The following is a 25,517-nucleotide window of genomic DNA, read 5'->3' on the forward strand; positions in this document are numbered from 1 at the left end:
TTCTCATACCTTTGAGTTAACAGGCAAAAAAGAGAGGTAGTTTGGCTGAAGTGACTAATCCTTACTGCCAAGGGGAATTGGGCTACTACTCAACAATGCAGGTAAAGAAGAATGTGTCACTTGGACTTGTTTAAGGTTTTCCGTGTCTTGTGACTAGGCAGTGGAAAAAAACTACAACTCAATCCAGATGGAAATATTAATGGCCAGACACTTCAGAAATGGAGGCTTGGATCACCAGACCTGTTCAGATGCTTACTTAAAATCAAAGCAAATACAGAATTTGTAGCACAAGTATATAAGTATATAAACCCATCATTAGCTAAAGAAATGAGAACTGCAAAGCCATGAGAATTTTCTTATTCTCTTATTTTGTATGAAAACACATATACTAAGCAAGTATCTATGCTTGCTCTTTTATTCTCTTCACCATGTAGCACAATGTGTTGAGTTTACTTCCTTACTTTTTGAGTGAAAGAATTAGAATAGTGATAAGCAGAATAATTGAATCATGTTAGAATTTTTACCTTGTTATTGTCTGTATTTGGAGTTAAATATGGCTTTAGGAAGTGCTTGGTAGTATCAACTTGACAAAAGATAGACTTGTGATCATTAATTTTATGTGTCAACTTAGGGTTGTTTAGATAGTTGATAAAATGTTGTTCCTGGGTGGTTCTCTGAGTACTAGGGAGTTATTAGAGAGTAAAGATTACCATCACCAAGGAGAACTGGCATTATCAATATGTTAAGGCCCTATTGAATAGAACAGAAAATCAAAAGAAGGATGAATTTACTTTTTGCTTGAGCTGAGACATTCATCTTCTCTTGTACATAAATATCCATTAGCACTTCTGGTTCTTATACTTTTGAACTCTGACCAGGACTTACAACATTGGATCTCCAGTTTTCAAGCCTTTAAACTTAAAAACTAAATTATAGTACCAGCTTTTCTGGCTCTCCAACTTGCAGGCTATAGATCATGGGATTTTTTGATGTCTTATAATCATTCTTATCTACAAGTCCATTATCCCCTTATATAGTTTGACATTAATCCCATATGATCGATTTTATCCTTTACTTTGAGACAATATAACTGAAATGATGTATTTAGTAAGCAGTACACATAGAATTTTTCCAAATATTAGGATAATTGTATTTTTATTGCTATCAGATTATAATTACACACAATTACAATTAAAAACAAAGATTGACCTTTATACATTTTTATAACTTTTCATATCTCATGACTACTGGCAGAGTAATTGTGAGAGAACTTTAAAAATAGTAAATACATACTATAAAATAGTATGCAATTTTTTGTTCAAAAATTTTTGCTTATATATATGTTTTATATTTCACTGTATATATAAATTTTCATTTTTTCCTGTCAGTTTAAAACCATAAAATTCATATTTTGTATCTCAAGTAATAATACAATGCATGTACTTTTTACTTTTCCATTTTTCTTATCCATTGAAGATAATTACTCTGGAAAAAATAAGCAAAAGAGAAAAAAAATCACCCGCATGAAAAATTAAGTTAAAAATGATGATTTAACAAGTAGCATTAGGTTATACTGATTATAAAGTAGATTTCTATCATGAAATTTATTTGTAACTAAATAAATTTTGAATTTGTATATACAAGTTATAAGTGATTAAACATTATTAGAAAAACATTGCAAAAATTAAATGCAAATTGAAATGTCATTTTTGGCTTATGTCTATGATATGGTTAATATTGAAATATATTCTCCAATATTTTCTAATTTTTCTTATATACAGCTATATAACTATCACCATATAATTAATATATAAACTATATTTGTGTTGTTTATATTTATCTTATACATTAGATTTTATCTGTCTTGGTCTCTTTTTCTCTCATTCTTAAAACATTTAGTACTCACTGTGATGTCATATAATTCAGGAAGTCTCTGTTCTCCAGGTTACTCTTTGGGTTCACTCTCACTTTCAAGTTGCCTATATATTTAAAAATGAAAATAATTAATTAAAAATGAAAAAATAATCGTTTCCCCCCCAAGATTGTTCTACACATCTCTGTACTATCATTCAGTACTGGGACAGTTGTGAATCCCCATCTGAGAGCATCCATTACTTGATAGTGTCTTACTAATGAAAACACCTATCAACAGAAAGTCCAGACTAACATGAGAAAAAGCACAGTAATATAAATTTACTTGAAAATCAACTCATATCACTTTCCTGTTGATAACATAATTAGCTAAGTAGTTTAAAGCATGATTTGTCATTTGTATTCTGCTATGTTTATTTCTAGTAAGTTTACTAGCTTCTTTACCCCAAATATCTTTACTTTTAATTTTTCCACAGTAAAGTTATCTAATTTAAGACAATTCCTTTAATGTGTTAAAGGAGTAACTGAATTATGTTAACTATTTCATGTGCCACATATTATTTTAGCAACTTCCATAAAATTTCATAATTTTTATCCTAAAGTATATTTTCTTTAAAGTTATATTACCCAATTAATTTTAAATCTTTGACTAAAATTCAATTAATTTAGTAAAATGTAGGCTACAAGTATAAAACTCAAAGCAGAAATAATTTAATAGCAACCTGAAGGAAATGAAATCACTTATACATATATATTTTCATTTTTTAAGCATATTTTTATTAATGATCCTCATATCTTTAATAAAAATCTGCTTATTTCCCCCTGTACCCTAGCTGCAGCTATAATCTAAATTTCTGAGCATTACTTTTTATGTTATGTAGCTTGTCTACATCTTAATTCCTATCTTGAGTATAATCAATTTATCTGCATAAAAGGGTAGTTACTCTCCTGGATTTCCTTACTGCCTTTTAACAACTAGTGTAGGCAAATTTTATATAAATATATCAAAGTTAAAAAGTAATAAAATAATGTTTAATACATAATTATTAAGATGAAACAAAAAAGGAAGCAGATAAAGATTAGAAAAAAATATTCCTACGTATTTCTACCCTTAACAAATGTCCAAGTTGTTATAAGACTAAAATCGCCTATATATTTAAATGTGTTCATTGTTAATCATTGGTATATTAACTATCACATATCTATATAAGGATAAAAATTAAATCTGAAGTATTTCCAGTTGTATCATTATAATACTGTTTGTTTATGAGTTACTATATATTCCAGCAAATTGTAAAAGTCATAGATCTGAAATAGGAAGTCATTGTACTCATCGCTTGTGTACTCTTCATTTCTCCATTTTTTTCGTTGTAAGTAAACTTTCACGAGATTAGCAATCAGTAATAAGAGAGCAATAAAAAAAGGAATGAGTAAGTAATATGGCCATCGTGGGCGTTTGGTATGGTAAGCATTCTCAATGTATCGGATACCTAGGAGAGAAACACAAATAGTGATTTGAAAGTTACGTATCAAAGATATCTCTGTATTTTAATATGACCCTTAGAATGAAAATATTTAAGTATTAATTATATAATTAACTTTATAAAAAGTAGAATTTGAGAAGGGTGGGGAAAGGAGAGAGAGAGAGAGAACCACTGTGGTACAAGAAACAACCTCCAAATTTGGTAAGTTAAAACAATTATTTTATTTTCATTTGTTGTGTATTAGGAATTTAGGGAATGTGTGCATGTGTGTCAATGTCATTAAATTTCATACAGAACAGATAAACTTCAACACAATGAGTATTCCAATAGAGTTCCAAGAATTAGTATTCTAAAATACTCAATTGGAATTAGAGGAAGGCCATGAGTGCCTCAGAATCTCACTTGTGAATTTTATGGACCAACCATATCATAAGTAAAAGAATTCTAGAAAAGGAATATCTCTTCTGCTTTGCTCTTTTTGGAAATTGCAGTTGCACCTATATGTGTGGATATAGGTGCAACTTGAAGATAAACTACTGCAGTCAACTTGAAGATAAACTACTGCAGTCAACTTGAAGATAAACTACTGCAAGTTAATTGCTACTACTAAAATGGAAATAGCCGGATAATAAGTTCATACTAGGTATAGTGTTTTTTCCTAACTATCCTATCATCTGACCTTAAATATCATATATCCAACACTGGAAGGAAGGTGGGAATGTTAAATGTTAATATATGAAAAAGAAACTCCTTTAATTATCCATGAATATGTTTTTATATAAAATAAGTCTAGTGCAAAGAAATATTGTACATACCCCACAAGCTCCTTAACCTATCTTTTAGTAAGATTTGAATCAAGGATACAATTTGGGTGGTCAGAAGAGAGCATGAAGTAGTATGGTATTTATAACCTTCCTCTCGAGCACTACACATAATGGGTGTGTATGTTCTATGACTCTACTGATGTTGCACAGTACTTCTACTTATGGCTCTAGATCCTGCTAAATAACCATGACCTTAGCACCATACCATTCTAAATGACTCAGAATCTGGTTCTAATAATACCATCTCTTTTCATTGTCCCCCAGAACAAAGAAATAGGAGTAGATTCCAGTTTTTATTAATCTCTCTATTGCTTTCCCACTTTGATTGACTTTCATCTCAGTGTAACCTGATGCCTGATACTCAGTTCCTTTTATATAAAGGACTAAGGTGGTATCTGTTTTCCTGTCTTATCTCATTTATAGCAAAGTAGTTACTGATGTATTTCTATTATAATAATTCATTTAATGTTATCATATACAGACTTTAATGAAAACGACATTTAAAGAAACCAGGTCCACAAATAATGTTTAATGGTGGTCAGGGACATTTTTTTTCTGATAAACATTATAACAACATGGTGTTAAAACATCATTTTTCAAAGATCTGCTGCATATATTACATTACCCTCGAAGTAAAACATAAAGAGTCATGGATTATCACTTAATGTTCCAACATAAATAGCAAATTGATAGGCAAAATATTATTTATTTTATTTTATGTAATAAGTTTAAATGCTTTAGTTATGTTTTCAAGTCTTCATTGATACATACTGATTGGTGTGGATCCATTAAGTGGAAAATTTCCACTGTCGATACTTCCACCAGGATATGAGTCATCTGTATCTTGGCAATTTGGAGGTAAAAATGTGGTATCGCAGTGACAGTTACCATTATTATTGCAAACCTAAAACCAGGAGAAAGATCTGGCAAAATACTTATAAGAAGTTAGAATTAGTTGTGTTCAAGTAAAATTTTGAAATAACTTATAGGTCAGATTGGGCCAACGTTAATGGAATAGGGATGTGTTCGTGCGTACATATGTGTTTCCTTAAGAGAATCATTGATTTCTATTTTGACATATGACTGGTACTTACACCATGACTGTTACATTTATCTGCAGCACACATCTGTTTCAAGTATTCATTTTCTACACATTCTTTATTCTTACAGATCTGAAAAGGAAAGAATCAGAAATAACTTCACTGAAATGCCAATTATAGTTGATATTTAGCTAAAAGTACCCCACATGATGCTGACTTAATAGGTATTCATTTAACATTAGACATTGCTATACTTGCACTAAATAGTAAACTTATATATGTTTGCAACTATGGATGACATTGATTTCTTGAGAATAAACAAAATAATATAAGCAAAATATATAACTTCTTACTCTGGAATAGGGGATATAAGCATTAAATAAATAAACGCAAAGATAAATATATGATAAATATTACAGCGAAGCAATTCTTTTGTGAAATAATATAGGGGATTTATCTAAATAGTGAAAATGGTAAAGTCTTTTTTTTTTTGAGTGAGTCGTGTTTTTGAATATGACTTAATCAAGCAGAGAAGTGCTAGACAAAGTACTAATAGGACAAAAGTAATATTAAAGATGGTCCTAATTTTCATGATAGTAACACACTTTTGAGAAATATTAAGGACAGCATAACTGTTACACAGAGAACTATCCAATCTTTAATGAGAATACAGCAGTGAATAAGAGAAATCTTATGTTGCAATAAGAAGAGACATATACAGACAGGCCAAAGAGCTAAATGGGATGTGAAAGAAGTTGTAGGCTTGTGTTGGGCCCTCCAATTTTATTCAGAATTTTAGTCTAATACCTGCAAGTAATGTATTTAGAGATTCAATTGGGAGAGAGAAAGCTGATAAAAGTATATCTTGGAAAATGAAATGAAAAGGGCAAGAGAATGTGCACTTTTTATTATGAGAAAAGAAGTAGATAAACAAAAGTGAAGTATAAAATGCTAAGAAATTATTTGAAAAAACCTACATACCTTATTTTCACCACAAACAGTTCCATCTCTTACCCACATTCTTTCGTAATCTTCCATACCATATTTATAATCCAAAGTAACGCAGATGTGGTTATTTATGTTGGCATAGACAGCAGTGACATTTTTAATATTCATTACACTATTTTTACCATATGTACAGATTAATTTTCCACACATTACATTCCTGTGTTTCCAATAAAATGAGAATTGTTTGTTTTCAAAATATTAGAATAGATTTCTAAAGCAAAAGATTTAAATAAAACATTGAAGATATGCAAAAAGACACAGACAACTACTTGGAAGCCACATAAAAGTGGGTATAACATGCATTGTTAGTAATAATTGAACATTTAATGACTAGAAACTACATTGTAGTTAATCACTTTTTTTGTAATGACTTATTTAATGTCTAGCAACTACATCATAGTTAGCTTAATCGCTTTTTTTTAATAACTTATTCACTGCTTTTTTATGACTGAATATAATAATCCCAAGCTAATTCTAGTCTAGAGACTGGTAAATTTATATAATAACCAGTTTCATTAAATTTCTTTTTCAGTGTTTCATATACTCACTGTGTTATGGTCTCAACTGACAAGGCATTGAGAACCACACTCAAGAAATACTATATGCAATTAATACTAAAAATAAAATTAATAAAGACATAATAATCGTAGTGATTCAAGCCACAGGAAAAAAAAAATCATGAAAGCAACCAGAAAATTAACAGGTGTCATTAACAACAAAAGGACAATCCAATCCAATATTAACTTTCTAACAGAAACAATGACAACCAGAGACTATTGAATGATAACTCCTAAAAGGAAAAAGGAACTCTATACTTTATACAAAGAAAATGTATTTCAAATTGATATGGAGAATTTTTATTCAGTAATTTTTAAAAAAAGATTTATTTGTGCATACAGAACTGGGGTACAGGCCAGAGGTGTAGGGGCGGTGATAGCATTCACCAGAGACAGAGTGGGGAGCAGAACAGACAGATCATCGTGTACACTGCTGATGGGAACAGCGGGCAGGTCAGGAGAGGTCTGATGTGCCATGTGGTCACCTCTGGGACAGGTGGGGATCAAACTCATGCAGAAGTAGCTTTAGCTTCTTAGTGGTGTGCTTTAACCTGCTGCACCACCAGGGAGGGCCCTCATTCAGTAATTTAAAAAATGTTAGTATCAGCAGTATTGGACTGAAAAAACAAGCCAGTTCTTCATCAAAGAGGATTTATTTTAGATGAAAGCTAAATATACATGGTTTTTACCAGATTTTAGGCTTATTTTTTTTTCTATTTCTAGTTAGATGACAGTTTGTATCATGGATAAGTGTTAGGTGTTTGTATTAAATCAGACACACAATAAAGGAAATCATATAAAACAAAAACTTGTATGGGTGTTCAGCAAGATGGTTCTAGAACGAAGATTTCTGGGCTCACCTCACTGACATGTTCACAACTAAATTAGAGCAGATGAAGTCACCAGCCCTTGGAAGATGAATAAATGATTACCTCATCTGTTGGGAGCAAGGGTGTGGCAGAAAGTATAAGTAAAACTTTAATTAAGCTGTTTTCAGAGAGACACTGAAGCAGTACAGCTCATGGTGGGAGGAATGGCTACTTACAGGGCCCCAACACTGTTAATTGAAGGACATAGGAGGAAGGTATATTAAGCATAAAGAAATAATTGTTGAGAATTAGCTCTGTCTGTGAATTAAAGCAGATGTTCTGACCCAAAAGACTCACACAGGGTTCCAAGCAAAATAATACCAGAAACACACAACAAAATACATGATAAAACTGTTAAAAGTCAAAGACAAGGACAAAATTAAAAACATGGAGTGAAAAACAGTAAGGCAATACCAAGTAGACCATTCATGAACTTTTCCAAAGAAAAATCAATCTACAGGAGATTTCATTATTCAAAGAAAAAGATTTTCAGCCTAGAGTATTTTATCCTGCAAAATTATTATTCAAGGTAGAAGAATAAGAACTTCACTGAAAAATAGGGTAAAGATCTACATAGACCAAAAGGAGAGTGTTGAAAAAATATTCCAAACAGATGGAGATATATAAAGTATGTTGGTAAGACTTTGAAATATAGAATGTAATAAAAAGAAAGGCACTATAAGTCTATCTATAAAGAAGATAAAATTGAGTAATATATATGCTCTCAACATAGAAGCACCTAATTTATAAACCGTTTTTTTTTTTTTTTTTAAAGATTTATTTGTGCATACAGAGCTGGGGTACAGGCCAGAGGCTCAGGGGCGGTGAGAGGCTTCACCAGAGGCAGAGTGGGGCACAGAACAGGCAGATCGATGAAGTACATTGCTGAGGGGAGCAGCGGGTGGGTCAGGAGAGGTCTGCTTCGCCATGTGGTCACCTCCGGGGCAGGCGGGAATCGAACTCATGCGGAAGCAGCTTTAGAATCTCTGTGCTTTAACCCGCTGCGCCACCAGGGAGGGCCCATAAACCAGTTTTTAACTGCCTACTTATGGGTGACTGTGGATATGCCCTATCTTTTTGAGATAAAATGTGAGTATTAGGCCCTTCCTGGTGGCACAATGGGTTAAGACTCAGCACTACGAACCTGTCTCCAGCCATTGCAGCATCAGTTCCATCCGCAGACAGGGAGGTGATCCTCATGGCATGACAGACCTTTCCTGACCTGCCCGCTGCTCCCCTCAGCAGTGTATTTCAGTATATCTGCCTGTTCTGCTTTCCACTCTGCTTCTGATGAAGCTTTTCATCCCCCACATCTATGACAGGTACCGTAGTTCTTGTGTACATAAATTGGAAAAAAAAAGTGAGTATCAGGACCATTAGCATCAGACTGGTGCCAGTGTGGCATTTAAATTTCTGAATGAAGCGGCACAAAATATGCTCAATAAGAATGTCAGTTAAAACCTTACAACTAAGTAATGAATAATTAGGATACCTATTTAAATTAAACACTCTGGGAAAGTACAGGAAATAATTTGAACAATAAGAAAGACAACAGGCATTTTATATTAAAGACATTTACATTTTGATTAAATACTTTATGATTAGGTGGTTTGTTTTTGTCTAATAAATGTAATTATCTGGTGCTATTTTTAAATTTAAAGCAACAGATAGTTCCTCAGATTTCATAAAGTACTCACTTAGGGTCACACTTTACAAATCCTGAAGGACCTGAGCCACAGTGTCCAGATACATCAGCCTTAGAATTAAGGAAAGTAAAACATTCTGGAGTACCAAACTCTGCACCTGAAAAAAACATGTGTTTAGTCATATTAAACTTATGTTAATTTAGAATCAGTAAATTTTTCCTAGTTCCTGAGAGGCAAAATTATCTATTTGAGCTATTTTTTGTTTCTTGTTGTGGGCCTACATTATGGTATTCTTCACTCTTAGATTTATTTTTGCTGAGCGCTATAGGTTCTGGTAGATTGTGTCCTCATTTTAATCTGTCTGGAGTTACTTTTTAAACTTCTTCCTAGATTTCTTCATTCAGTAGTGTATTGTGCAGACGTTTTCTTTTTGTGGTTGATTTCTAGTTTGATACCATTGAAATTAGAGAAGATTCTTCATGTGATTTCAATATTTCTGAATTTATTGATACTTATGTTGTAACAGAATATGTGCTCTATCCTGGAGAATGATCCGTCTTCACTTGAGAAGGATGGACTTACTTTTTAGGGGATCTAGTGGCCTATGAATGTCTATTAAGCCCAGGTGGTCTAATTCTTTGTTTAATGTTATTATTTTCCTGCTTTTGTTCTGTCTGACAGATGTGTCCATTGGTCAAAGTGAGACATTGAACTCCTCAGCCTCTGTTATGTTGCTGCCAATGTCTGTTTTTATATTTGATAATAATGGCCATATATATTGATGCTTCTTCATTTGGTGAATGTATATTGAGGAGTGTAATGTCTTATTGTGTTGTTTTCCTAATTATTATACAATGTCTATCCTTGTCTCTTGTTACTAAAGGCCAGTAGAAAGAATAATGAAAATGACAGCAGAAATAATGAAATAAAAACACAGGGTGAAAGATCAGTGAAACCAAAAACTGAAGCCTGTATATGCAATATCTCCCTAGAAAGAGAGTGAGCAAGCATTGCAAGCGAACCATGGTATTAACCTTTTTGTTTTCCAACACAGTGTATGCCATTTTTTTATGATTTCATTATTCTTGGATTTCTGTGAGTTCACTTTAAGATTTTCATAGTCATCTTTGCAATTTCTAGGAATGAAGGTGTACATCTGTGTCTGTTTCTATGTGTGGTTTAATTTGTATTCATGGGAAAACTGGTAATTGCCCTTTTAATGTCCATAGCGGTGTGCATTTATTCTGTATTTACAATAAAAGCTTTTGATATACAGGAAAAGAAGAAATGTAGCTACAGGAAAAGAAGAAATGCTTACTCTACTTTCTTCATTGGGTATGCAGATCCCATAGATTTTTGAGTATCTTCCCTATTACTGTGTGGAAATAATTAAGAATTTTAATCCTATACAACTTTTTCCTCACCTGTATGATGTCATTCTTCTTTCCTATAGTCCTTTCAAATATTTATTTACTTTCAAATATTTATAGCAAAAATCATATTATTTATAAACTCACAATTACATGTTCAGTTCCCTCAATACTCCCATGTATACAGTAAATAAAAGTATAATAATAAATACCTTCACCATATATATCAGCACACTGTGTTATCCCGTCTATACATTTTCCATTCACACAGAGCCATTGACTATTTTTGCATGGAACGCCATCCTGCATATAAGAGTTAGACTGACATATCGCAGATGTTCCATTGCAATATTCAGGAAGGTCACAATCATCCATGGTAGCTCGACATAATTTTCCTTTATTTGAAAACTGATGAGATGCAGTAATTAACATTAAATGAAACAGAAGACGTATATAGAAATAATGTAGAAAGCAATTTTTTACTTATGTAGCTAACAGAAACATTTAAAAGGTCTTTTACTTTACAGTTTTCACAGCACATTTCACCATCACAATCTAATCCATTCTTCAGAGTACATGATGCAGGTTCACAGCACTGGTTTCCCTCCTTCTGACAAGTCTGAAAGGCAAACCAAATGCTCTGAATTTTCTTCCAGTGGAGTCTGTGTTGGATAGAAAGCTTTTTTAATGAGAACGCATGTAATATGCAGATAGATGCTTAACTTAACATGTTGCCAGACAAAAAGTAGTATCAATTCATAATACATCTGTTTAACAGACTTTTATTATGTGTGTTAGTCTGTGTTCCTTTTGTCCCTAGAGTAGCTACACAATACTGGTGGTAGAATTTTATGGAACTCCAGGTTCTCTAAAGTGCAGCTATCAATAAAATTGCTGGTTCTTATACACAAAGATATATCAAAGTTTAAGAATTAAAAAAAAAAAGCTATGATTTTAGCAGGAGTCTAATGGACCAGGAGAAAAATAAATAATAATAATGAACAATTATATACCAGAGACATTTATGGGGGTGGAGTGGGGAATGGGATCAAAAACAGCAGAGGGGAGGGAAATGCACTGGACTGTGGTGATGGCACATGGGTGATGTGATGGGAAGCCCCTGGGGATTACAGCTGAGTTGAAAAAAAAAAAAGCACAAAATGATGTAAAAATAAATTATTATGTTATTAAAAAATATGATTTAAAATTTTCATTATGTTGATTAGTTTTGAATCAAACATTATAAATCTATTTTAATATCTGTAACTTTTATGGGCTATACTATAATTTTGCCATTTGTAAATATATAACTCAGTAGTTTTTATTTTTTAACTTATTTTTATTAATAGATACTAGTAAGATACCCCCAGCAGGTAGGACCACTGTAGTGTACCCACCACCAAGTCATCTGCATCACTCCACCACAGACTCTATCCCTGTCACACATGGGGCTTCAGTGCTACAGTTGGCTGTCAAAGCTTAGTTTTTCAGCTTATCTTTATCTGAATATTAGCTACTTTATGTTCCACATATTAGTGATACTATCCGGTGTTTTATGTTTCCTCCTGACTTATTTCAGTTAGCATTATCCTTCCAAGCTCTATCCATGTTGCTGGAAATAGCATGAATTTGTCCTTTTTGATCTCTTGAATAGTATTCCATTGTGTGTGTGTGTGTGACATCTTCTTAATCTACTCATATTTTCTGGGGGCACTTAGGATATCTCCATAATTTAGCTACAGTAATTAGTTTTTCAATAAAGATGGATGTGCAAGTTTCCTTTTGAATTAGTTGAATTTTGGGGGTAGAAGCCTAAGAGTAGCAGTACTGGTTTGACAGTTTGAATGGTAAATCCATGTTTAATGTACCAGTTTGCACTCCCGCTAGCAAGAAGGGCTCCATTTTCTCCACATCCTCACCAGCTCTGGGTGTTTTTTGATATGGAACATTCTTATAGGTATGAGGTGCTATCTCTCTGTGGTATTGGTTTGCATTTCTCTAATAACAAGTGATATTAAATTTTATTTTTATTCTCTAATGATGAAAACCAGAAAATATTTTTGAATGTGGCATATTACCACCTTCACATTACTCGCTCATACTTTACTATACCTTGTTTTATGTTTTAATTCACCTTGCCCAGTGATTGTTGTTTTCAGAATTCCGCTACTAGGCTTAATAAAACAACACATAGAAGAGGACTGGAGAGATAATGCACTCACACACACACACACCCCATGGATCTTTACCTTTTCTTCTTAATAATTCCTAAGAATTTTAAATAGAGTTGGGCAAAAACTTCCAATAACTTATAGCAAAAAAGTATTTTTTGGTTTTAGTGCAAGTTATAGCATGATACTAGGACACACTAACTTGAATTATTTTCTTCAGCTATTCTGCCTAACAATGTTACCACTATTGTTATCAATATGGGATCCTAATTGGTAAAGAAACGGGGCTTGGGATTGAATTATACCAAATTTTCAAGGTATTTCCATTGGCTGATACAAATGAAAACAATTGGGTGCTTAAGGATAATTCACTAAAAACACCTTCTTCTCTAGGTATCTAAAAACATACTCACTTATTGCTGAGGAGGGTTTACATGAATGGGCTTACAATATTGAACAGTGAACTCCATTCATGTCTTCTATATGTTTCAGGTTCACAGACTCTTTTCCTAGTTTCACTGCCATTATTTCTACCTCCCATCTCTTGCCAATCAAGCAGAATTATCTAAGGAGTCCTACTTTGGCTTATTGATGTTTCAAATCTTTTTGTCTTAAATTCTGAACTAGACTAAAATATTCACAGCCACAAATGCACAACACTCTCACAAAATTCATTTGTAAAAGTTTTATATCTTCCTGAATTGCAATGGATCTTAGGTTATGAAGAAATACAAGGGAAGAACATACCCAAGAGAGGAGGTATAAGCCTAGATCAACTCACCAATAGGATTAAAGATCGTGAAAATCATGTGAGTGCATAATCTACATACCACACAGTTTATTCTTATCCATTTATATCTTAAGGTTTTTGTAAAAAAGCTAGCTCGATAAATTAGGGAATATGGTAATGGTAATATGATAAAAATTATTAATTTTGATGTAATTCTGGTATACAACCTTCCCAATTAGTACCAACCTCCACACCCCCACAGTCACACTGCTCTCCTTCTTCCACTTCTCCATTACCACAAACGGCACTTTTGTAGGATGGATCTAAGCGTGGGTGATTTTGAAGACACTGGGACTTCGACTTTGAAATGAAATGTGCAAAATCTTCCATGCTGCAGTTACTAAAGATCTTCACACCACTGGAATGACTAAAAAACACACCAAACTTCATTTTTTAATGGAAACATTGCCTCCATCATCTGCCTAACCTCAGAATAAGCTATTCAATAATATTCCACAACAGACCACATGCTCTTATTTTATTAGTACCCAACTTTCATTTTCTGGGTCAGGACAATTTTACAATAGAAAATCTATGGAAGAATTTATGTAAGATCTCTTAGTAGAGATAGCTGGTTAATAATTGGTTGTTACATTATACATATTTATGAAACTGAGGTTAACTGTGCTATTATCTCTGGGCCATAGTTGCTTTCTTTTCTTTTGTGACTCAGCGTGTTATCATACTCTTGTTTTAACAGAATAGATTGGCTTTTCCCTTCTTTATCTATATTTATTCATTGATAGTCATATCTAGTGTTACATTTTAAATAACACCTATATCTCCCTTGCCACATAATTGCAGAGAGTTAACAATTTGATGCATATATCTGAAATACTGTTCCTAATATATTTTATCCCCCAATGATACCTATTTTTCTTCAATTTCTTTTATTTGTTGATTGAGTACCTTCTGCTATTAGATTGCTTTTAATTGCAGGAGGAAAGGCATTTCAAATATGTTCACTAGCACAGATTTAAAAGCTTAATAATTGAGTGTGGTTTGAAACTTTTATGAATAACTATGTTTTTCATTGTGAGTAGTATTAACATATAGAAATTATAATCATGAATGTCTGTAATTGTAATTTGATTAGATATAACTAATATTAAGCCACTTGTTTATCAAGCAATAAACTCAACTCCTAGGCCATAAAATATTACAGATTTTTGAACTACCAATTTTGATTTTTTTTCCCCTATGATTACATTTTGTTTGCACATAACCTTTGGCAATATTGAGAAAGAATGATGGTTTTAGCATTGTATGGTTAATAATTCAAAAGATTTATATCTAAATATAAAAAACTAAATGTAGAAAAAGCAGCAGAACTTTATTTATTACTGGACATTAAGCAATGTATAATACATTTAATAAGTGTTAATCATTTTAGAGGGGTACTTTTTCTGGTGATGAAATTAATGTTGGATTATATGCAAGTATGGAATGTATGGTCTTTGCACAGGTTAGATATTCTTGTTTTTCCAAGCTTTTGTTTTGTCCTTGATAATAGAGCCTCTGATTTTTTTAGTTGAATAGATGACTTCCTTGTGTAATGTCTATATTTCTGAGCCTTTTTAAAAATTAGTAAGGTCAAATAACTGATTTAAAATAAAGTCATAAATTTAAGTGTCAGGAAAATGTGACAGTTATACTTTGTGTTTCTTTATTCTGTTGATGACTATAATTCTTATTAACCTTTTAGTTAAAGCTTACATCGTTGGCTAGGAAGTAATCTTGGGAATAACAGCCACTGTGTAGAAATCGTAAAGTTAATCTGTGCACAATTTATTTAATGTTACATTGCCAAGGTTAAAAACAAGTTGCTTGTTGCTATAAGCCATTACTACTTTGGGTTTTCTGTAACTTGAAGCCAAGTCTAAATACAAAGTCTGTCCCAATCAATGAATATTTCAAAATGGATATTACTATTATCCATTTTTCAAAAGTTCCATTTCCTTATAAAAAATTATATAACATTGCCAATAAAATGCAATGCTCTTCTTACAGTTATAGAGAATAATAAAACATTACTTAACTCATAATCAAAATATCTAATATTTTTTATATTTTAGTATAAGCAACATGCATTAGAAATAGAATGTATAAAACTTAAATATAACATTGAAGGAATTATTAGAGGTATTCTATGTAGTAACTCAACTATTTCAGCAAATATTTCTATTTTTTCTGTGAATCACATATAGCTGTGGTACAAGCAAGCAAAAATGAAAAACAAGAAAGATAATAAGTGCTAGTGTTAAATATATATATATTATATACATGTAAAAATTACATTTTTAGACCACAATAGATTTTAAATCAGAAATCAGTAACAAAACCAGCAAGATCATCCACAAGTATTTGAAAATCAATTGACTACTGACTTAATTATAAAATAACCCACTAGGAGAATCAATCTAATCAAAATGACTGTCTTGCATAAAGTTATATACAAATTTAACACAATCTCCATCAAAATCTTTTTCAAAGAAACTGAAAATTTTATAATGCACAATCAACTGATAAATCAATCTGCATAAAAGACAGTTATGAAGTTATTAACATAATATGAATTCCTTTTAAATCAGACCCTGAGATTAGAATTAAAGTGCAAGTATTTTTAGGAAATAATTGTGGAAGTAGGAGTGAAACAATAGTGAGAGTAAGATATTATCAAGTCTACTGCTATAAACAGTGGGGCTTGATATAGACCATAAACTGAATTTCTAGCCATCTGTAAAGAAGAAAATTCCCTCAAGATTCATTCATCAGAAAGATAAGAGGTCGACTCCAATCACTGAGTAAACTATGGTTTTGCTAAATCTCCTGACTATTTGGGGGTTTATCAGGTACTCTACGAATAATGGTGAGTATAGACAACAAAATCACTTCATGTTGAGCCCAGACAGAATAGAGATTTATGCAGACAAGACCAATAGATGATTCTTGTATAATGATTACAACTCAGCATTTAGCTTATTAAATCATCTAATAAATTACAGAATCATGCAAGTAAACTGTATAAATGTAGAGTTAGTTCATATAGAAAGCAAATATTTTGATTGTAAGAGATATTTGTGATAAATATATAACAAGGGGGTTTGTTGACTACAGCTTATATTTGACCATGATTAATTATTTTAGGAGGTTAGAATGTCTTAACCTAAAGTGAACCTAAGTTATTGTTATATAAACTATATTTGTAAAGCATATAAAATTAAGTCATCTTACATTGCTTCTGGGTTCATTATGCAGACACTTCCTGAGCATTGACAGTTGTTAATGTCATCATAAGCTATTCCCATACTTAAACTCAATAACTGAGCCAGAATAACTGCAAGTGATTCCAGACTAATGGTTTTGGGGTGCTGGAAAAAATAACATAGATGTACATACATTTTAGGAGAAAACTGATTTTCTTTGCAGGAAAAGTAAGGCAAAGATTAAAAGTAGTCACATGATAAAATGTAATAGAGGCACCTCATATGCTAATCATAGAAATGCCATCCATGTTGGTCTGATGCTTACAGCTACCATTATCATTATTAGAAAAATATGACCAACCTGAAATTTAAACAGTTAAAGTATGTGTTTCATTTGTGTCATCAGGCCAAGAAATAACTTGCTCCAATCACTTTCTATTTATCTGTAATGTTATAGATTTATTTGTATTCATAAAATTGTTTAATATACACATATAAACACATGCAGTGTTAATTTACTAACACATTGTGTTTATCCATAATTACAATTTAGTAATACCATTTATTATGGAAGCAACTAGTTTGCAATACTAAATATGATGCAGTAGTAGTGTAGGTTCACACTAATTCAGATATATGTTGGCAGACCACACCCATCAGCAAATCACACTGTGCATCCAGTACCCACCCCTTACTCATCACCCCTTACTCTTGCCCTCTGGTAGTCTTAATTTTGCAGTTAGGTCTTTATGGTTTATTTTGATTATTTCTGTCTGTTACTTTGTTATCTTTATTATATTCCATATATGAGTGAAAATCACCTTCTTTAGAATTATTTTGGTTAGCAAAACACCCATCCAATTTCCTCCATAGTGTCACAAATGGAGTGGTGTCATCGTTTTAATGGTATTTTTTTGGAGTGTGTCTAAAAAAAAAAAAAAAAATCTTTCCTCTTTCCTGCCACCATCCCATGTGTCCCTTATATCTTTCCTTCTCCCTACCCTTTCAACCTCAGGGCTCTTAGGAGGTTTATTAATGTCCATCTGCTATGAAAATGTTTATTATTTGATTGTTTTGACTTACATTCTGCTCCTATTTCTCTCTCTATTTCCCTCCATTTTGTTGCAAATGGCTGCATTTTCAACATGGCTTCCTTTTTTGTCAATAGATGTTTAGGTGGTTTCTTTATGTTCTGGATATTGTTAGTAATCTGTCTATGAACACTGTAATATGTGTGGGATTTTTCACTGAGAACTTCATAGTCTGTTTATATACGCCAAGGAGTAGGATAGCTGGATTGTATGGCATCTCCATTTTTAGCTTTTTGAGATCAATTCAGGTTATTTTCCACAGTAGTTGTACCAGTTCACTTTCCCTCCAACAGTGGTATTAGAAGATTTTCTCCAAATCCTTCCAATACTTGTTGGGGTATCTTTAACATGTACCATTCTCTTGGTTTGAAAGAGTATTTCATTTTAGTTTTAACCTGCATCTTTCTTGTAAGTAACAATGATTTTTTTAAAATAAGTTTTTGGCCTTTTGTACATCAAAATTTCCATTAACTGATTGGAAAAGGCCCTGTTTCAACTATTTTTATTTTAAAACAGCAATAAATTCAGCAATATTAATCACTGGTACTTAAATAATTCATAGATATAAGTAATTATTACAAATGAGTTTGGAATGTATTATATGTACATATAAAATTACATTTATGTACATTTAAAAATTATATTTTGGACAATGATAGCTATTGAATCAGAAATTAATAACAAATATAATCCTGATTTTCCATAAATAGTTGAAAATACACTACTTTTCTTATAAATTAGACTGCTAGATGAATAAAGGGTTCTAAAATATTTTAACTAAATGAAAATACAAGATGTCAAATGAAGGACTTTCACAAAAAAACCAGATTTTAAATAATTATTATTAGATCTTTTACATTTAAGCCCTAGGGGAAAAAGAAAACCTTCACATACTGTTGGTGGGTAAAGAGCAAAGTAGGGAGAAGACTCCTGCACTATGGTAGATAACCAGTGCTCTGGTGTTAGCTGTGATGTGTCAATACACATCTGAAGAGTGTGAGCTATGCCCTTATTTTCAATAGGATGGTGAAAAAATTCAGCAATGTTTGTTCCTTTTTATTAGAATAATCCTGGCCCTCCCTGGTGGCAAATGGGTTAGGACACAGCACTACAAACTCGCAGAAGCCACTTCATTGTGAGTTTGACCCCTGGCCCCGGAGGTGACCCACATGGCACAGCAGACCTCTCCTATTTTACCCCCTGCTCCCCTAAACAGTGTACCTTGTTGATCTGCCTATTCTGCTCCCTACTCTGTCTCTGGTGAATTCTCTTACTGCCCATGCACTTCTGGCCTGTACCCCAGTTCTTTATGCATAAATAAACCTTAAAACAAACAAACAAAAGAATTCTTGTAAGTTACCATAAACTTTTCATGTACTTGCTGCAAATTTGTTCTGAATGCTTTTGTTTGGCAAGTCATTTCAATAGTTGCATACATGCCTTAGAGTATTTTTTAGTGTTTTTTATTTGATTTTTTAAGATATGGATCATAACTTCACCTTACTTTTTTAAAAAAAGCTATGGCACTTTTTTTTTTCTACCTGGAAACAGAAAAAATTTTCTTTGCATTAGATATTTTAATTTTATTGCTGGTGTTCACTTTCAGCCCTTTTTGACTCCTCAAGTGTCCTTGAGGTGTCAAACACTTTTCTTCTTTCCTTCCATATGCTTTTGCTCAAGATGTTGAGACGTCAGGAGCATTTCCTGGTATATACAGTTTTTGGTTCTGGTAGTAGCTTTTGTGAATATAATACTATGAAATTCATCTCCATTTTTCCTTCAAGAGTTTTCATGTAACTTTTACATTTTTTTCTGCACTAGTCTTAACATTTAGGCATGGCACTTCTTCAGTAATCCATTTCTCTTTACTATTTTCTAATACTCTTATGGTATCTTCTAGAAGCCCTAATTCTGCATTTTTTTTTTTAAAGATTTATTTATTTGTGCATACAGAACTGGGATACAGGCCAGAGGCTCAGGGGCGGTGAGAGGCTTCACCAGAGACAGAGTGGGGAACAGAACAGGCAGATGGATGAAGTACACTGCTGAGGGGAGCAGCGGGTGGGTCAGGAGAGGTCTGCCACACCATGTGGTCACCTCCGGGGCAGGCGGGAATCGAACTCACGTGGAAGCGGCTTTAGATTCTCAGTGCTGTGCTTTAACCCGCTGCGCCACCAGGGAGGGCCCTAATTCTGCATTTTTATTAAAGATTTATTTATTTGTTCATATAGAACTGGGATACAGTCCAGAGATGCGGAGGGTGAGAGGATTCACCAGGGACAGAGCGGGGAGCAGAACAGACAGATCGAGGAAGTACACTGCTGAGGGGAGCAGCAGGCGGGTCTGGAGAGGTCTGCCACGCCATGTGGATCACCTCGAGCTCATGCTGAGGTGGCTTAAGCTTCTTAGTGCAGTGCTTTAACCTGCTGCGCCATCAGGGAGGACTCTAATTCTGCTTTTTTAATTTAATAAACTGTTCTTTTTATATGACAAACCTGTTCTTTGTGTACTTCTTTATAACTATTATATTATTCTTATCCAATGTTTCCAACTAGTCCTTTTCTATATCTTATATTTTTTATCTATCTTGGTACATTACTAATACTTCTGTTTCAAGTGGTAAAAATATTATTTAATGTTTTCTTTTGAAGATTTAATACTCAGATTCTACAAGGTACATGAAAAAAGGGCAATAGATGATGTCCCTGTTGATACATCTTGTGTGTGTAGGAACATGTGTCAGTCCTTGTGAGTAATGAACTTACCCTGAGACAGTCCCAGAGTCCCAGCATAAAGAGCTATAGATATAAAAAAACTTCCTGTTTATTAATCTTGCTCCCATTAATTCCAAACTAATGAGCTGTGGCTTCACATACAAACTTTTTGGAATAAAGAGTATTGGAAGGAATTTATTCCATTGACTTATGAAATCTTTTAGAGAGGATGGTGCATTTTTAGATATCAAAGGGGAAGCATTCAGCCATTTTCTTCAAAACCTCACTCTTATGAGCATTGATAGTTGCTGATTTTTCTAGCAAAATGTACAGCAGTGATTAGTCCAGTAAAGGTTGGATAATAAACAAGAATAATATTAATGAAACCTATTCTCCCATTGCTTCTTTCACTATAGAAATCACTGCCCATTAAAACGTAACATGCCCAGGGGTCAGAGGGTTTTTAAAAGATAGAAGATTATGGAGCTCTCCCTGGTGGCACAGCAGGTTAAAGCACAGCACTAAGAAGCTTAAGCCACTTCTGCATGAGTTCCATCCCCGCCTGCCTTGAGGTGATCCACATGGCGTGGCAGACCTCTCCGCCCGCTGCTCCCCTCAGCAGTATACTTCCTCTATCTGCCTGTTCTGCTCCCCACTCTGTCTCTGGCGAATCCTCTCACCCTCCGCATCTCTGGCCTGTACCCCAGTTCTGTATGAGGAAATAAATCTTTTTTTAAAAAAAGATAGAAGATTATACTAGAAAGAATGAATCATAACCCTAAATATGAACTAATGTAACTGAAAACAGCTAAACGCAGCAAGTCATTTTTATTTTTTTAAAAAGCAGATGAGATTAGAAGATAGGGTGGGATGAAAAGGCTGAGAAAATTGTGAATAACAAAAAATAAGAAACCACTGTGTATCAGTGATACGACTTTCTGTAAGCAATAGCTTTACCTTCCACTTTGTATCTAGCCTGCCTTTAGAGAGCCTGCCTTCATAGCCATTCTGCTCTGCTGTCCTTTCAGTTCATTAGTGAAAGTCCTGCACCATGTGAGAGTCTTGTGATTTTTCAGTGTTGCTTTTGTGAGTGGGTAGATCTATCAAAATCCAACTTTTGAAATTAAGTAGATGACTTTTCCACTAATATAATTCACATGTTCCAAACTCTGATTTATACATTTCAAAGCTGAAATGTGTGTCTTCATTTCATTGTTGTTTTTTTCTATCATCATTTAGCTTCACTTAGCTAGTTCACTGAAACGAGTATTATGTTGGGAGGTACCAACATGAGTCTCATCACTACCACTTCGAAGCCCCACAGTGATGGCCTGAGTAAAATCCCTCACTATTAAACTGACCCACATGGCACTTAATACTTCAAGATTATCCAAGGTGAAAATTCCAGTGAGGGTACTGTTTGATTATGTTATTTGCCTATGGCCCGTGAAATTTTCCGAAAGCAATAGATAATTTCAAAAATTTATTTGGTTTATGATTACATTAGCTAGCCAGTTAAGAAAATGTACAAATCTAAGTTTGGAAATGAAGTTAATATATGATTAAGTATGGAATATAGAAACTCTTATGAACATTTTTCAAGACTCAAATACAACTTTCTTAAAAGGAGATATTTTGAACTCATTAGAGGGAAATAGAAAAAGTTGCTTTTGTTGTTAAGTTAAATGAAGACTTCTTACAGTTTAAACATTTTTATCAACAACAGGGAAAGAGAACCCTAAATCATTATGCATATTTGAAAAGATTTAGAAATAAGCAAGTCTTTAATTGCATACTAATTTAGGTAGATACTATGTCTACATGTTAACCAAACAAATTGAACCATACTCTACCAGAGCAACACCACCTCCGTACTTTCCGTCACACATCTTCCCTTGAAAGGTTGCACCAACATAATCTGGTTTTTCTCTGTAACTTGTTTGAAAAATGATAAGTATGATAAGACATACTTTAGTATTGAGCTTTCCTCAGATAATTCTTGAGTTATATATTAACTTCCTAGATATTTCTACCATATTATTAGTGTAACACAGATAAGAAGTGATTAAATAACTGTTTTTTTGAAAACAATATATTTAATAAATATACTTCTATACTAGAAAGTACAGTCTTACAAAATTTAATTAGTATTTTTTAAATTAAAATAAATAATTCTTAAAATAGCAACATAACAGAATCTCTTAAAATTAAAACGTTAAGACAATGTAGTTGATAAATGAGCAGACTCACCTTTTGGATAGAAATTCCCTTTAATCAAATAGAATTAGCCTGCCAAAATCATGTAAAGTTATAATGTATTTGGGGAAGAGAAAATAAAATATTATAATTATAGATATGACTTTAATAAAAATAAAATATGGGTAGGTTTTGAGTATTGAAGAGAGACAGCTTATTAAGTAGAACAGAGGCTTATATATGGTTTAAATTTACCACAATGATTACTGTATATTAGAGAAACTAATGTGTAAAAAAGGGATTCCACTTTCCTGTTAATTTTATTTTTTTTTAAATTGAAGTATATTAGATATCAGTTGTGTATATTACTAGGGGTATTTTATATTTTATAAGCTTTGTAATAAGAATGAATATGGAAACAAGTTTGAAAAAATGAGTATTAATTACAACTATAAATAGCATATATATTCAGTAATTCTTATCTGAAATCTCTAGTATCAAAAACAATATTGACACATGATGTTGTGTATGAGAAAAAATGAGCCTAAATATCTTCGTTGTCATTATTTAAATAGTTCAAACTAGGTTATATTTTCTCTCTATACTTACACAAGTAAAAATGCCACATCATGTGGACGCAAAACAAGATAAGATCTTTTCCATTTTAAAAATCGGTGTAATAATTCATTAGCATCTCCAGTTACTGGAATTTTATTTTCATCTACCCAAAATTCTAATGAAGATAGAATTATTGTAAGGTTAAGTGAAGTAAAAATCTAAAAAAAGAACACATATATAAAGTATATTTGAATATGGTTTAAACTATATGGGAATTTATCTGTGTAAATGAATAATATGAACTAATAAAAAATAATAAATAAGGTGTATACTAGGACTTATTTCATAAAACATGTTAGAAATAAAAAGTACCAGTAGAACAAGTAATGACTGACATCTTGAAATGTTTATCTTTCAGTATATCTCTGATAAATTATTTAATTCTTACAATAAGCTAAATATGCAAAATTATTATTGTTCCTATTTTCTAAGTAAGAAAACTGAAAAATAAAATGCTTACATTATTTTCTGTATTTCACACTTATATAGTCAATGTCATAAGAAATTATAGGAATTCAGTAAACCAAGCAAATCCAAAGTACTAAAAAGCAAACACTTACAGCATTGGTCAATCCAATCAACTGGAAAATTTTCTGACTGACAGTATCTGTATCAGAGCCCATGTGATTATACTGAAAAATATAATTACCATTTAGATTTAAATATGCAATGCCTAAGAGTAAATTATTATTGTTCTATTTAAAACTGTGTATCATAAAGTAAAAAATTATTTAAATTATCAGATGATTAGTTTTAAAATGTTATTTATCATAGAAATTACAATGATATATATTCAGATAAATAACATACATATGTATGTTATTTATCATAGAATTTACAATAATATATATTCAAAATATATACAAATTTTACAGTATCTGTATTAAGCTGATATTAAAATTAAACTAGAAGCAATAAGAAAAAAAATTACAGGCTAATATTTCTGATGAATATAGACATAAAAATCCTCAATAATTCACTAGCAAACTAAATTTAACAATACATTCAAAGAAACATATACCATGTTCAAATGGATTTCTTTTAGATATTTGAGGATGATTTGAATTATACAAATTAATAAACATAATATATCACATAAAAATTGAAGGACAAAATAATATGACAGAGGCAGATTAAGCAGCTGATAAAATTCAATATCATGATCTAAAAAATCATTAATATTGGAAATAGAAGGAAAAAAGACTATACATAACAAATCCACATCCAACATCTTGCTCAGTGTCAAAAAAAAAAGGGAAATGTTTTCTTCCAAGGTCAGGAACAAAACACAGATGTTGACACTCACTTTTACTACTTAAATAAGATTGGTATTCTGAGGCACAGGAATTACACACAAAGAAAGATATAAAAAGTACACAAATTGGAAAGGAGAACTGTCACGATTTGTAGAAAACATGAAACTATACAAAGAAAACCCCACAGATTGCAGTAAAAAATTATTTGAAATAATGAATGAATACAATAAAGTATCCACCTAAAAAATTGATATGTGAAAATTTCTTTAACTCCTATACATAAATAACAAACAACCAGAAAGAGAAATCAGGAAAACAATCCCATTTACTATTTCCTCAAAAAAGAATTAAGTACTTAGGAATAGATTTAGTCAAAGTTAAAGACTGTCCACTGAAAAACATAAGATTAGATTGAAAGAAATAAAAGATAAAAGAAATGGAAAGATGTTTTCGTACTCAGGGAATGGACAAATTAACAATGCAAAATGGCTATATTATATAAAGTAATATATATAAAATAAGGAAATTTTTTAAAACAGAAAAATGGTATTTCATGTTTCCTGATTTTAAATTATATTCTAAAGTAAAAGTAATTACAGCACAATGGTTTTGAAACAAAAATAGATACACAGATGAAAAGTCCAGAAATAAATTCATATATTTCAATACCTAAATTATGACCATGGAATCAAAATCACATAATGAAGAAAGGAAAATCTCTTCAACAAATGATGCTGTGAAAACTGGTCAGCCACATATAGAAGAATTAACTGTATAATGCCATTCACACCATACATTCAAAATA

General features: G+C 32.2%; 1 protein-coding gene across 1 annotated transcript in view; it reads right to left on the minus strand.

The window, feature by feature from the left end:
* Positions 1 to 1,945: 1,945 nt before the first annotated feature.
* ADAM2 (ADAM metallopeptidase domain 2) overlaps positions 1,946 to 25,517 on the minus strand; it is a 35,764-nt gene continuing 12,192 nt past the window's right edge. The window contains exons 8-19 of the mRNA XM_004682472.1: positions 24,017 to 24,088; positions 23,448 to 23,614; positions 22,496 to 22,577; positions 16,866 to 17,002; positions 13,818 to 13,998; positions 10,883 to 11,078; positions 9,352 to 9,457; positions 6,202 to 6,385; positions 5,275 to 5,352; positions 4,973 to 5,084; positions 3,203 to 3,383; positions 1,946 to 1,979 (exon numbers count right to left, since the gene is read on the minus strand). Coding sequence (XP_004682529.1) covers positions 1,946 to 1,979; positions 3,203 to 3,383; positions 4,973 to 5,084; positions 5,275 to 5,352; positions 6,202 to 6,385; positions 9,352 to 9,457; positions 10,883 to 11,078; positions 13,818 to 13,998; positions 16,866 to 17,002; positions 22,496 to 22,577; positions 23,448 to 23,614; positions 24,017 to 24,088 — 1,530 coding nt within the window. The remainder of the gene's footprint in view (positions 1,980 to 3,202; positions 3,384 to 4,972; positions 5,085 to 5,274; positions 5,353 to 6,201; positions 6,386 to 9,351; positions 9,458 to 10,882; positions 11,079 to 13,817; positions 13,999 to 16,865; positions 17,003 to 22,495; positions 22,578 to 23,447; positions 23,615 to 24,016; positions 24,089 to 25,517) is intronic.

The sequence above is a fragment of the Condylura cristata genome, unplaced genomic scaffold (genome assembly GCF_000260355.1).
Source record: "Condylura cristata isolate star-nosed mole 26May11 unplaced genomic scaffold, ConCri1.0 scaffold00014, whole genome shotgun sequence".
In the NCBI taxonomy this organism is placed as follows: Eukaryota; Metazoa; Chordata; class Mammalia; order Eulipotyphla; family Talpidae; genus Condylura; species Condylura cristata.